This window comes from Bos indicus x Bos taurus, chromosome 14 (genome assembly GCF_003369695.1).
Source record: "Bos indicus x Bos taurus breed Angus x Brahman F1 hybrid chromosome 14, Bos_hybrid_MaternalHap_v2.0, whole genome shotgun sequence".
Lineage (NCBI taxonomy): Eukaryota > Metazoa > Chordata > Mammalia > Artiodactyla > Bovidae > Bos > Bos indicus x Bos taurus.
This window is the reverse complement of record NC_040089.1, coordinates 15,902,328-15,915,175: the sequence shown is the minus strand read 5'-3', so window position 1 is coordinate 15,915,175 and position 12,848 is coordinate 15,902,328. Positions and strand designations below refer to the sequence as shown.

Here is a 12,848-nt window from a genome sequence, read left to right as displayed (position 1 = left end):
TGCAGGTCAAGAAGCAACAGTTAAAACTGTACACAGAACAACAGACTGTTCCAAATTGGGAAAGGAGTACATCAAGGCTGTATATTGTCATCCTGCTTATTTAACATATATGCAGAGTACATCATACAAAATGCCAGGCTGGATGTAGCACAACTGGAATCAAGATTGCCGGGAGAAATATCAATAATCTCAGACATGCAGATGACACCACCCTTATGGCAGAAAGTGAAGAACTAAAGAGACTCTTGGTGAAAGTGAAAGCAGAGAGTGAAAAAGCTGGTTTAAAACTCAACATTCAAAAAACTAAGATGACAGCATCCAGTCCCATCACTTCATGGCAAATAGATGGGGAAACAATGGAAAAAATGACAGACTTTATTTTCTGGGGCTCCAAAATCACTGCAGATGGTGACTGCAGCCATGAAATTAAAAGACGCTTGCTCCTTGGAAGAAAAGCTATGAGAAACCTAGACAGCATATTCAAAAACAGAGACATTACTTGGTCGACAGAGGTCCACCTAGTCAAAGCTATTGTTTTTTCAATAGTCATGTATGGATGTGAAAGTTGGATCATAAAGAAAACTGAGCACTGAACTGTGGTGTTGGAGAAGACTCTTGAGAGTCCCTTGGACTGCAAGGAGATCAAACCAGTCAATTTTAAAGGAAATCAGTCCTGAATATCCATTGAGAGGACTGATGTTGAAATTGAAACTCCAATACTTTGGCCACCTGATGCAAAGAACTGATTCACTGGAAAAGACCCCGATGCTGGGAAAGATTGAAGGCACGAAGAGAAGGGGACAACAGAGGATGAGATGGCTGGATGGCATCACCAACTCAATGGACATGAATCTGAACAAGCCCTGGGAGTTGGTGATGGACAAGGAAGCCTGGCGTGCTGCAGTCCATGGGGTCACAAAGAGGTGGACACGACTGAGCGACTGAACTGACTGAAAGGACAGATGAAAGTGTGCAGGATGGAAACAGCAGAGCAGTGCAGGAAATGTGCATATCACTAGTAGTATGAACTAGGAAGCAGAGGCTAAAACCTTGAGAAAATATACACAAAACTATCAAAGCAATGCAGTGTGGGCATACAGTATGCGCTCCTTGCCAGCTCCACCACCTTTTCTGGCACAGTATAACTATGGGATTTCATACACCTGGGCAACAGCTTTGCTAGAGATCAGTGAGTCTCCCCTAAAATTACACGTGAAAATTGTAGACATGAGCATTTTTCTGAGGCAATTTTCAAAGGAGTCTGTGATTCAAAAAAAAAAAAAAAATGCTATGGCTATCTGAGCTAAGTGTTAGATAATATTTATGGAACTGAATGACCACAGCTCACAGAAGCAAACTACATAAATGAGAATATGTCTCTAATCAGAGTGACAACAAATACAGTTACAAGAAATTAATGCAAAGCTGAAAACAGTGCTGAAATATTTTAAAATATTAAATTTATATTTTGCTCAAAATTTAAATGGAAAAACACTGAGGAATGGCTGAGGGAAGAAGCAGAGAAAAAGATCATGCAGACAATTACAAAGTGTAGAACTAAATTCATGGGATTTTCTTGTGAACAGAATTCTGTACTCATTCTTGTACTCTGAACAAAGTAAATGCAACTAAAAAAGTGTGGTTTATATTTATACCTTATCTGGTCCATAGATTGAACAGTAAATTTATATGCCCTCAATTTAAGAGAGAGCAGAACCTTAGTAACTTTATTGCTGACATTTAAATTACTTTGTAGTGGCCAACCTTAATAACCAAGGTGCTTTTGTGCATCATTAAAAGTAATTTCTATACTTACCACTCCACCTACACACCGATCTCTATTTCTTCTCATTATGTCTGTGAATTTAAAACAGAAATACCTTTTAGCAAATAGTTTGATTTCTGCAAATTCTTATATGATATTAGCTTTAGCTCACCCAAAAATTCAGCATGTGAGTTCCGACAATGAAGAAACATGGGTAATTTCGTTTGTTCTGACAGTTCAAACTGTTTTTCAAAATACCTGCATGATGCAAAAAAAAATTTTTTTTCCTCATTAAGAATTTTATTTTAGCATGAGAAAGATAATTGCCAAATGATTTTTAAGTTAAAGGACTTTTATTCTCTAGAAATTATAGAACAGAAATAGTGAATTCAGGCATTTAAAATACATGAGACCTAGCCAAAGGCTTTTATAAAGACTCCCTAAAGCGATACTTGATTTTCTGGGATTACAAAATTATTTTCAGAAATGTCTGTTAGTTTTTCCATTATAACTGCCAGGTAATTAGGTAGTTCTTTACCATCTCATTGCTGGAAGTAAAGAGCTATATAAGGTTTAAGTTTACAGTGATGGGGACTGTTTTCCCCCAAATAATTACTTTTAACTAGCTTTCTGACTAAATCCCAACAAATGAAGTGGACACCCCCCTAATACCCATGGATCCCTTCCCCCAAAGCAGGTGCTGGTGGCAGAAGAGACACGGCCAGCTCCTTGTCCCCAAAGCTGGCTGGCCACCTCCAGTGGGAATCAACTCATCCCAGGGAGCAGCCAGGTGTTACACTCAGTGGTTTTCACGTGCTGTTATACAAGAAGTTACTGCCACTGAGCAAAAAGGAGGAGTCCCTGAAAAACAACGCAGAGGATTTATTAAACGAATGAGCACAAAAACTGCAATACTCTTTCAGAAAAATGAAAACTACATGATAAAGTGGCAGTCCTGAACATTTTAAAGGACTTTAGAAAAAGGTTTTTCAAGCGCCTCATACCATTATCTCGTCTAATCCTCAAAGTAACCCTAGAATAGGAAAGAGCTGATGTCAGAGCGGGTATATGACCTTGTCTAAGATCACAACACACAAGAGGCTTTCATATAATGACAATATCACAGGACATGACAGGTGGAAGTTCATGTCTCCTTTCATTTCAGTGGTGGTCCCTCTCGATTTCATTAATGGTCATGCAATTTAAGCTCAACCAGGAGTTGCAGACAAGGGTTTAGCTTTTATTAAGGTGTTTGGAAGAACAACTTTTCTATTTAACTTAAATTTCCTTTGCTGTGTTTTCCTATATCCCATCTCCTGGAAATGCTAGACAACTATTTTCCTAGAGCACCTCCTTTGTAAAACTCTTGACAGTCTTCAATTTTAAAATCAGAAATAGAAATGTACTTCTCAAAGAAACAGTCATCCTGAAGTTGGTGGTCTATGTATTATCCATCATTTTTTTGTTTTTTGTTTCAGATTCTGCTGGACTAGAATAAGTAAAAATACTTTCAGTTAATTATCATGGTGCTGAAACTTCACAGTGTAGGAAATATAAACAAACACTTGGAAGAAAAAAATATTTTAATAATTACTACTAGTCATTACTTCAACCTCTAAAGTAATTCAAATGTCAGCAGTGAAGTGTTCTCTAGTCATTATGTAAACTTCACTCTGTATCTGGCTTCTGGCTACACACAGCCACACAACCAAGACACAGATTTACAGAATCTAATGATCAGCTTGGAAATAAGCCCTCCTATCACAGAGGAGGCAAAAGCACAATTTATGAAAATAACAGATGCCCAATATGCTTACAGGGATTTTATATACTTTGAGGAAAGAAAGGTTGATGTGCTCAAGCTAATAACTAGGTATTATATAAGAAAACTAAGAGGTAAAACATCATTCCTAATAATACAAATTGAGGATAATTGGTACTTAACATCCTATGACTATTGGCTTTAAAGGAAAAACAACCCACAGTGGTAATGGAATAACAGAAGCTAAAGGGCAGGAAGTGGCACCTATTAAGAGACTTCTCAGCTTCTTTTATTTAGGGTTTTTAAAAATTCAGAAATGGGAATTAATCTTTACTTCAGTTAGATTTGCTCTTTTTAGCAAAGTTTTAATTTGCTTCTGGTTGTAGTACTGCTTCTTTGATTTCAGGGTCAACAAAAGCTAAGGACAAGAGCTTGAAAAGTTCAACTTCAGAGTACCAGTAATTATTACAGACATATCTTGTTTTATTGAGCTGCTCAGATACTGTTTTTTGGTTTTTTTTTTTTTTTTTTTACAAATTGAAGGTTTGTGGCAACTCCACATGAAACAGGTCTATTGGTGCCATTTTTCCAATAGCATTTGCTCACTTTGTGTCTCTGTGTCACATTTTGATAATTCCTGTAATATTTCAAGCTTTTTCATGATCATATTTGTACTGTATTGTATTACCGTATTTTCATGATTGGATCTGTGACCAGTGATCTTTGATCTCACTATAATTGTAGTTTTGGGGTGCCACAAACCTTGCCCATACCAGACAGCAAAACTGATCAACAGTGTGTGTGTCCCCTCGGCTCTCTTCTTCTCCTTGAGCCTCTCTATTCCCTGAGACACAACAACATTGAAATTAGGCCAACTAATAATCCTACAACGAATGGCCTCTGAGTGTTCAAATAAAAGGAAGCATTTCGGGTCTCACACTTTAAATCAAAAGCTAGAAATATTTAAGATTAGCAAGGGAGGCACTTTTAAAGCCAAGACAGACCAAAAGCTAGGCCTCTTGAGTCAGTTAGCCAAGTTGTAAACGCCAAGTTAAAGTTCCTAAAGGAAACAAAAGTGCTATTCCCCTGAATATACAAATGATAAGAAAGCAACACAGCCTTACTGCTGACATGGAGAAAGTTTTAGTGGTCTAGATATTAGAGCAAACCAGCCATAACATTCCCTTAAGCTAAACGCCTGATCCAGAGCAAGATCCTGATTAACTTCAGTTCTATGCAGGCTGAGAGAGGTGAGGAAGCTGCAGTAGGAAAGTCTGAGGCCAGCAGAGGGTGCTTTGTGAGGTTTAAGAAAACCTCTATGTTATCTCTATAACATAAAAGTACAAGATGAAGTTTGGGGTGGCTGCAGCAATTCTTAAGACAAGCACGAAGTCTGGTTTAAAGGTGGTTTAAGAGGGAGGGGACATATGTATATCTATGGCTGATTCATGTTGATGCATGGCAGAAACCATCACAATATTGTGAAGGAATTATCCTCCAATTAAAAATTTTTTTTTAAAAAGTGCAAGGTGAAATAGCAAGTGCTCATGTAGAAGCTGCAGCAAGGTATCCAGAGATCTAGTGAAGATAATTAATGAAGGTCACTATACTCAACAACAGATTTTCAATGCAGATGAAACAGCTTTATGTTGAAAAAAAAGATACCATCAAGGACTTTCATAGCTAGAGAGGAGAAGTCAATGCCTGGCTTCAAAGGATACACTCACACTCTTGTCAGAGGCTAATGCAACTAGTGACTTTTAAGTTGAAGCCAATATTCATTTACCAACGTGAAAATCCTAGGACCCTTAAGAATTATGCTAGGACTTCCCTGGTGGTCCAGTGGTTAAGACTCTCTGATTCCACTGCAGGGTGCATGGGTTTGATCTCTGGTCAGGGTAGTTCCTCATGCCACATGATGCGGCCAAAACAGTGCGGGGGTAAGGGGTGGGAAGGGAAAGGAGAAAAAAAGAACTATGCTAAAAATCTACTCTGCCTATTCTCTACAAAGGGAATAACAAAAGCCTGCTGCTGCTACTGCTACTGCTAAGTCGCTTCAGTCGTGTCCGACTCTGCGACCCCATAGATGGCAGCCCAGCAGGCTCCTCTGTCCCTGGGATTCTCCAGGCAAGAATACTGGAGTGGCTTGCCATTTCCTTCTCCAATGCATGAAAGTGAAAAGTGAAAGTGAAGTCACTCAGTCCTGCCCGACTCTTCTCGACCCCATGGACTGCAGCCTACCAGGCTCCTCCGCCCATGGGATTTTCCAGGCAAGAACACTGGAGTGGGGTGCCATTGCCTTCTCCGAACAAAAGCCTAGATGAGAGCATGTGTTTACAACATGGTTTACTGAATATTTTAAGTGCACTGCTGAAGACAATGCTCAGAAAAAGAGATCCCTTTCAAAATACTACAGTTCACTGACAATGCACCCGCTCACCCCAGAGCACTGATGGGGATGTACAATGAGATTCATGTTGTTTTCATGCCTGCTAACACAACATCCATTCTGCAGCCCATGGATCAAGGAGTAATTTTTACTTTCTAGTCTTATTATTTAAGAAAAACATTTTGTAAAGTTATAGCTGCCATAGATAATAATTCCTCTGATGGATCTGGCCAAAATAAACTGAAAACCTAGAAAGGATTCACCATTCTAGATGCCATTAAGAACACTCATGATTTGTGGGAAAAGGTAAAAATCTCAACATTAACAGGAGTTTGGAAAAAGTTGATTTCAACCCTCATAGATGACCCTGAGGGGTTTAAAACTTGAGTGGAGGAAGTAATTACAAATGTGATGAAAATAGCAAGAGAACCAGAATTAGAAGCAGGGCCTAAAGATGTGACTGAACTGCATCATCTTATGATAAAACTTTAATGGATGAGAAGTTGCTTCGTATGGATGAGCAAAGAAAGTTGTTTCTTGAGATGAAATCTATTCCCGGTGAAGATGCTGTGAAGACTGCTGAAATGACATGACATAAACTGAGTTTGATAAAGCGGTGGCAGGGTTTCAGAGGCCTGACTCCTATTTTGAAAGAGGTTCTACTGTGGGTAAAATGCTCCCACACGACACTGCATGCTACAGAGAAACAGTTCGTGACAGAAGAGTCAACGCAGCAAACGTCATCGTTGTCTTATTTTAAGAAATTGCTGCAGCCACCACCCTGGTCAGTCAACAACCATCAACGCTGAGGCAAGACCTCTACCAGCAAAAAGCCACCAAAAAGACTGGCTGAAGTCTCAGATGATGGTTAGCAGTGAAATGCTTAGCTTCATTTTTCAGCAATGAAGCATTTTTTAAGTCTGTATATTGTTTTCTAAGACATAATCCTATCACGTACTTGACAGACTACGACACAGTGTAAACCTAACTTTTATATGCACTGGGAAACTAAAACATGCCCGTGACTTGCTCTGTTGTGATGGTCTGGAACTGAACCCCTGATATCTCCGAGGAATGCCTGTAATTTGGCTTGATGTAAATCCAAAACCTAAGCATTCCAGCAGGACACCTTAATCCAGTGTTAATCCTGCCTCAGCCAAATGGGAGAGTGAGACAGACACTCCATGCCATCAGCCCTTATGTTCCTTAAAGCCCCAAATGATTATTTTGAAATTCTGTCTGATGTCTGATTAAATATGACTGCACAGTATCAACATTCTAAAATCCCAAGAAAAATGCCCGAAGCAAATTCCTCCCACTCAAATGAACGTAACTCTTAACCTGCAACAAAAAAGGAGTGCAGCACCAGGCAAAGCAACCGAAAATGCAGGGTATGCTTAAAGGCTAATCTTTCCATATCTAAGTCAGGCCTTTTCCTATCTACTTGCTTTTCAAAAGCCCCAAACAAAAACTATAGCCAGTGTCTTCTTTTAGGATGGCAGTATTTCTAACACTTATTCAGTACTGACTCTCTGTCGGGCACAGCACAAGGGACTTTACACACCCAGTGTTAAGAAAGGTAGGCACAGTATCCCCGTTTTGAAGACGAGCAAATTGAAATCTACGAAGGAAAACACCAAAAGGCAGGTATGATTCAAACATAAAGATCTGCTGACTCAAAAGGTCTTATTTTTAATACGACGTTATCTATTGCCTTTTTTTGTTTGTTTTTTCAGATATTTTGTCTAGCATAGTAGCAGGTTTGTTTTTTGTTTTTTGTTTTTTTTTGGTCTTGCCTCCTCCTTAATCCATTATACTAATTTATTTTCTATTTGTCTCTTCTCATACATCATTTTCTTGACTATACATTTTTACTTTAAAAAGCAAAACAATGACAAATTGCACACTAGTAATTGTGTCAGATGGACAACTGGCGTATGTAAGCACAAACCAAAGTCTAAATTCTTCCAACAGACTCAACAGTAAAAGCTGAATTATAAAGTTTTTATCCATGATGCTCTATAGGAATCAGAAAGATGCCTCCCTCATTATTAAAAATTCTGTGCACATTTACATCATGCTCAGAGTACTGTGCTAGGTGGCATAGGAACTAGAACATGAGGAAGACTTGGTCTGTGCCTTTGAAGAACTCAGACGCTAATGCATTGTGGGAGTGGAAGGGGTTAACACAAACCCACTTATTACAGTGTGAGAAATGCTGAAACAAGGACAGAGTGCTATGTGGCAGAGAATAGGGGTGATGCCGTCGGTACACCTTATGGGAAAGGAGGAAGCAAAGGCAGATAACATAGCTATCTATGACAACAATCCAAATACAATCACTACTGGTGAGTTTTTTTTTAACTGTTATTTGATGTTTTATAAGAAAATGAAATCTCAAACTGAACTGCCCATCTATTTAAAATTTCTACAGTACTTTAGTTTGTCCTTAGCTTTACCTGCTCTGGAAGAGGCCTCGGTCACATCCTGTTACCTCAGCAAAGCCATCTGACTGCCCCAGAAAGTGAGTCCTTCCCTCTGCTGTTCACATACTTTCTGATAGCTTTTCCAACCAATTTAATTATTTATGTCCTCTATTGCCTGTAGAGGCATAAGAACCAACTCTTTTTTTAAAATTGTATTTATTTTAATTGGAGGATAATTTACAATATTGTGATGGCTTTTGCCATATTTATTCTTCTTTGTATCAGACCAAGGAGACACTTGATAATCATTTACTTAACCAACGGAATTTCACTCTCTCTTACAGGACAGCACCTGGACAATTGGCATGTGTGCTGAAGCATAAACTATACGTTGTTGTTTAGTTGCTAAGTCCTGTCTGACTCTTTCTGACCCCATGGACTGTAGCCTGTCAGGCTCCTCTGTCCGTGGGATTTCCCAGACAAGAATACCGGAGAGGGTTGCCATTTCCTTCTGCAGGGGATCTTCCCAACACAGGGCAGCTCTCGAACCTGAGTCTCCTGCACTGGCGGGCGGGTTCTTTACCACTGACCCACCACAGGCGCCCATGAACTATGCACTGCTATACATATTCTGTTTTTAAGTTCCAATCTCAAGATGATGGTAAAGTATCCGCAGAGCTGATACTATCAGTGTTTTCATGTAACACATGCAAAAATCAGGTTTAAAGCATTTCGGCTGCATATCAGAATCAGTTTATGTCATCTGGATAAAGTCAAGGGCAAGAAATCTTGGGGGACTCTGCCACTGCCCTTGATGATCACACCACATGATCTGTTCACTTCCTGAGGCTCATCTCGACCAAAAACAGCCATGAAAGTGGAGGTATTATGACCTGCAGGCTTAACCTAAGAAACTATTACAGACAACTGCTCCTCTATTTAAGTGTGAATGTGTGAACTTCTAAGGTTAAGTGAACTGACCTACATGGTATTCAGGAGAGGTACAGAGATTTAGTAATCCTACCAGTAATCAGTCAGTGTCCCTGAAAAAACACAGCAAATAACAAGCTACCAACTAAACAGCTCTGAAAGGCTCTATTACCATGGAGCCTGAAAGGAAAGGTCCATAGAACATCACCCCATCGTGTCAGGTGGTTATGGTCCTTCAGGAACTCTGGACCCTGGAGTCCAGGGTGCGACAGACTCGCTGTCAGTCTGCTCCTCACTGCAGGCACTTCACGTGGGCCAGACACACTGGGGCTGTCGTGTGCAGGCAGGGGAGCGCAAGAGGAAGCACACTTCTGGCAGGCATAATTTACAAAGCCCCTTCAGGCCACCAAGCACTGGCTTAATCCAAGATCATATGACAAAAATGGCTATTAAATATTATGAGCAAGCTAGACAGTATCTGAAGAGAGAATCTGATCCAGACTCCTCTGTCTTGTTTGAGAACCTAAGCAGGATGAAGGGCTGTTTATTCTTAAATGCTTGAGGAGCAGATATTACACCTTATTTATAGTTCTGTATGCTATGAGTTCCCAGCAGGTTCTGGCACATACCACCCCATAAATATTCACTGAATAGATGAATACCTAAATTAGCCTCCTCCAGAAGCTCATTCTGTTTTACCATCTGATAATACACTGTACCTGAAACTCAACAAAATGCTTAGGTCCTAAATTAAGCCCATGACACAATTTTTCTTTTCAGCCTTCAACACAACCCAACAGTCTGGCGACAGGAACTCCAACTAACAGCTATAGGCAATGGTATTATAGGAGGTCTCTGAAGCTTGTGAGCTTGGCGTTTTCTCAGAAGACACCACTCTCAACATGGCTCCTACAAAAGGATTTGCAACTTCCAGTCACAATATCCAAAGCCCAATAAGAGTGAAATATGCTTTTGTAGCTTTGGTAATTGACCCTATACTCTTTTTTAAAAATATCTTTTAAGTCATATGCCCCACAACTGAATTTATTTCACTGGAATTGTTCATGTATGAATGCACTTATTATCAAACAAACAAAAATCAAAAGTCTAGCATGTAAAAATCATCCCTGTTTCTAATAAATTAGATGGTTAAACCAATAGGGAACCGCATTCTTCCACCCCTCACAAATTCCATACAAGCGTGCATGGAATCTGTTTCGCTTAACTTCTTATATACAAAAGGAAAAAAAAACCTCTGAAGCTTAACCTAACTACATTCTGAACTGATAAAAACTGTTTAAAAACCACCCTTAAGATTTTACAAAAATTTCTAAAGACAATAAATTTCCTTACTTGAGCTGAGTATCTTTGGAACAAAACTGTAGTCGGTCAAAATCTTTAAAAGATAAAAAAGAATCAAGAATTACTCATGACTTGTAAAGAACAAATCAGCTATTTTCCCAAACTGAGTCACGTGAACAGGATGAGTTGACACTGACCAAGTCCACATTCCCCTATGGCTACAACTTTCCCCTTGTTGCTTTCAGCAAGATTCAGCAACTCCATCAGGTAATGATCAGGGTCATTCTTTTCGAATTCATCACATCTTGTAGGATGACACCCAACGGTGCTGAAAAACATATCTAGCACAAAATAATGCTTAGGATTATTTTCAAAGTATTTTTTCCGTATTTATATTTAATATGAAAAAAGAATATCACATAATTTCAACTGGTCCATTTTTAACAATATCCATAAACTAGTCAAACTATCAGAAATGCACTAGATTAATCATAAGAATTTTTGGAATACTAATGCCAATTTTGGACATGAATATGAAAACTGCTTTAACATGCAGAGGAGTGGAAGAACCGAGAACTTTTAAAAGCCTATCTGTTTGGGGATAACGAGTAAGGAAGGTACTGTGGAAGTAATATTATGTATGGAAGGTAATATTCTTATACACATCAAAAGCCTCTGGGAAGATGTTTTTAGGACTTTAATCACTGAAGTGTCAGTGAATCCTAAAGTATGCATTTTCAAAAGATTTTAATAAATAACAGCTTTTAATGAATAAATCAGTATTTTGAAAAATAACATGGAATGCCTAATTCTTTAGTGTCAAGCACATGAAGTACGCTCCTGGCCCCTCCCCAGCAAAAACAAACAACAAAAAGGTTAAATAAATAAACGCCAGATAAAGGAGGATGTTTTATATAACTAGGGTTCTTGTAGGAATCAACTCCAAAACTTTATGTTCATATGCCTGTATTTAGCCTATAAAGTGAGCATATGAAGGGTTATATACTAAATTATTACTTGCATTCCTGGGGTCTTACACAGTGTCTCTGATCTGAATGATAAATATTTTAATAAATGATCTTTTGTAGCTTAAGTTAAAGAGCAAATAAAAAGCAACTCATATCTTAAACATATTACAGTATACACACAAAAATTCTGTATCGGGAATATCTGAGGTTAAATTCTATGCCTAGTGAACTTAATTCTCATTAACTGAAATCTTAAAATAATCCTTATTAAATACAAGAGGGCTCATCTGATATGACAATGGGCACTTTTAATCTTTTCATCTTAATCAGTCTATCTTCCTGCTGTGTCTACAGTCATGATCTGCTGTATCTGTACCTGAGGCAGTTCTCAGAAAGACTTCTTCAAAATAACTTAATTCACATTGTGGGAGGTAAAAGTAATATGAGGATACCATTTGTTTGTGCCAAATGCAGTGCATCTTTACTGTCTTGTAGATTTCCACCTGTAATCATAAACTGAAACAGAAAGGAATAAAATAAGTCCACTTTAACAGAGTGTCAACAAGTTTCCCAAACATGCTTTCCTGCTTTTTTTCCCAAAACGCTTCTCTCTCTTCGACTGTCACACACCAACCTGCAGAACTCAACTGGTCACTTTTTAAAACTGAGGTTTATTTAACTTACAAGCAGTAGCTACTAAATGCCCTGATATCACACTATGGAACTTAAATCTTCATATATATATGTCTCTGTGTGTGTATATGTATGTATATATATATATATAGTTTATTTACTCATTATTTTTATTTTTGGCTGGGCTGGTCTTCATAGCTGTGCGGGCTTTTTTCTAGTTGTGGTGAGCGGGGGCTGCGCTCTGGTTTTGGTGGCGGAGTTTCTCATTGTGGGGGACTGTCTTGTTGCAGAGCCTGGGCTCTATCTAGGGTGTGTGGGCTCAGTAGTTGCGGCTCCCAGCTCTAAAGCACATGCTCATCCAGTGGTTTAGCTGCTTCACGGCATGTGGGATTTCCCAGATCAGGGATCGAACTTTTGTCTTCTGCACTGGCAGGTGGATTCTTTACCACTGAGCTACCAGGAAGCCTTATGGAACTCAAATCTTATTCCCTGTGCTCATGTGTGGGCTAGCTTGCTACTTTAAAAAATGCCAGTTAAAGAGAAATATCTATTCAAACAATTTGACACTGAGCTAAAATTCATTTGCTTAGAACTCTGTAAAAGTAGTAGGAATTCTCCTGATTATCAAATTATTACCACAAAAATTAAAGTGTTCTCACAGTTGCTTGAAATG

The 12,848-nt window shown here is 38.8% G+C and overlaps 1 protein-coding gene across 4 annotated transcripts in view; it reads right to left on the bottom strand.

Moving 5' to 3' along the window:
• Positions 1-12,848, bottom strand: part of TATDN1 (TatD DNase domain containing 1) — a 31,510-nt gene that overhangs the window by 10,681 nt on the left and 7,981 nt on the right. For 3 of the 4 annotated variants that reach the window (XM_027560884.1, XM_027560885.1, XM_027560887.1), the window contains exons 4-8: positions 11,995-12,058; positions 10,772-10,915; positions 10,626-10,668; positions 1,938-2,023; positions 1,817-1,857 (exon numbers count right to left, since the gene is read on the bottom strand). In XM_027560884.1, the coding sequence (XP_027416685.1) occupies positions 1,817-1,857; positions 1,938-2,023; positions 10,626-10,668; positions 10,772-10,915; positions 11,995-12,058 (378 nt within the window). Of the gene's footprint in view, positions 1-1,816; positions 1,858-1,937; positions 2,024-10,625; positions 10,669-10,771; positions 10,916-11,918; positions 12,059-12,848 lie in introns of all 4 variants that reach the window. The other variant, XM_027560888.1, reaches the window with a different exon arrangement.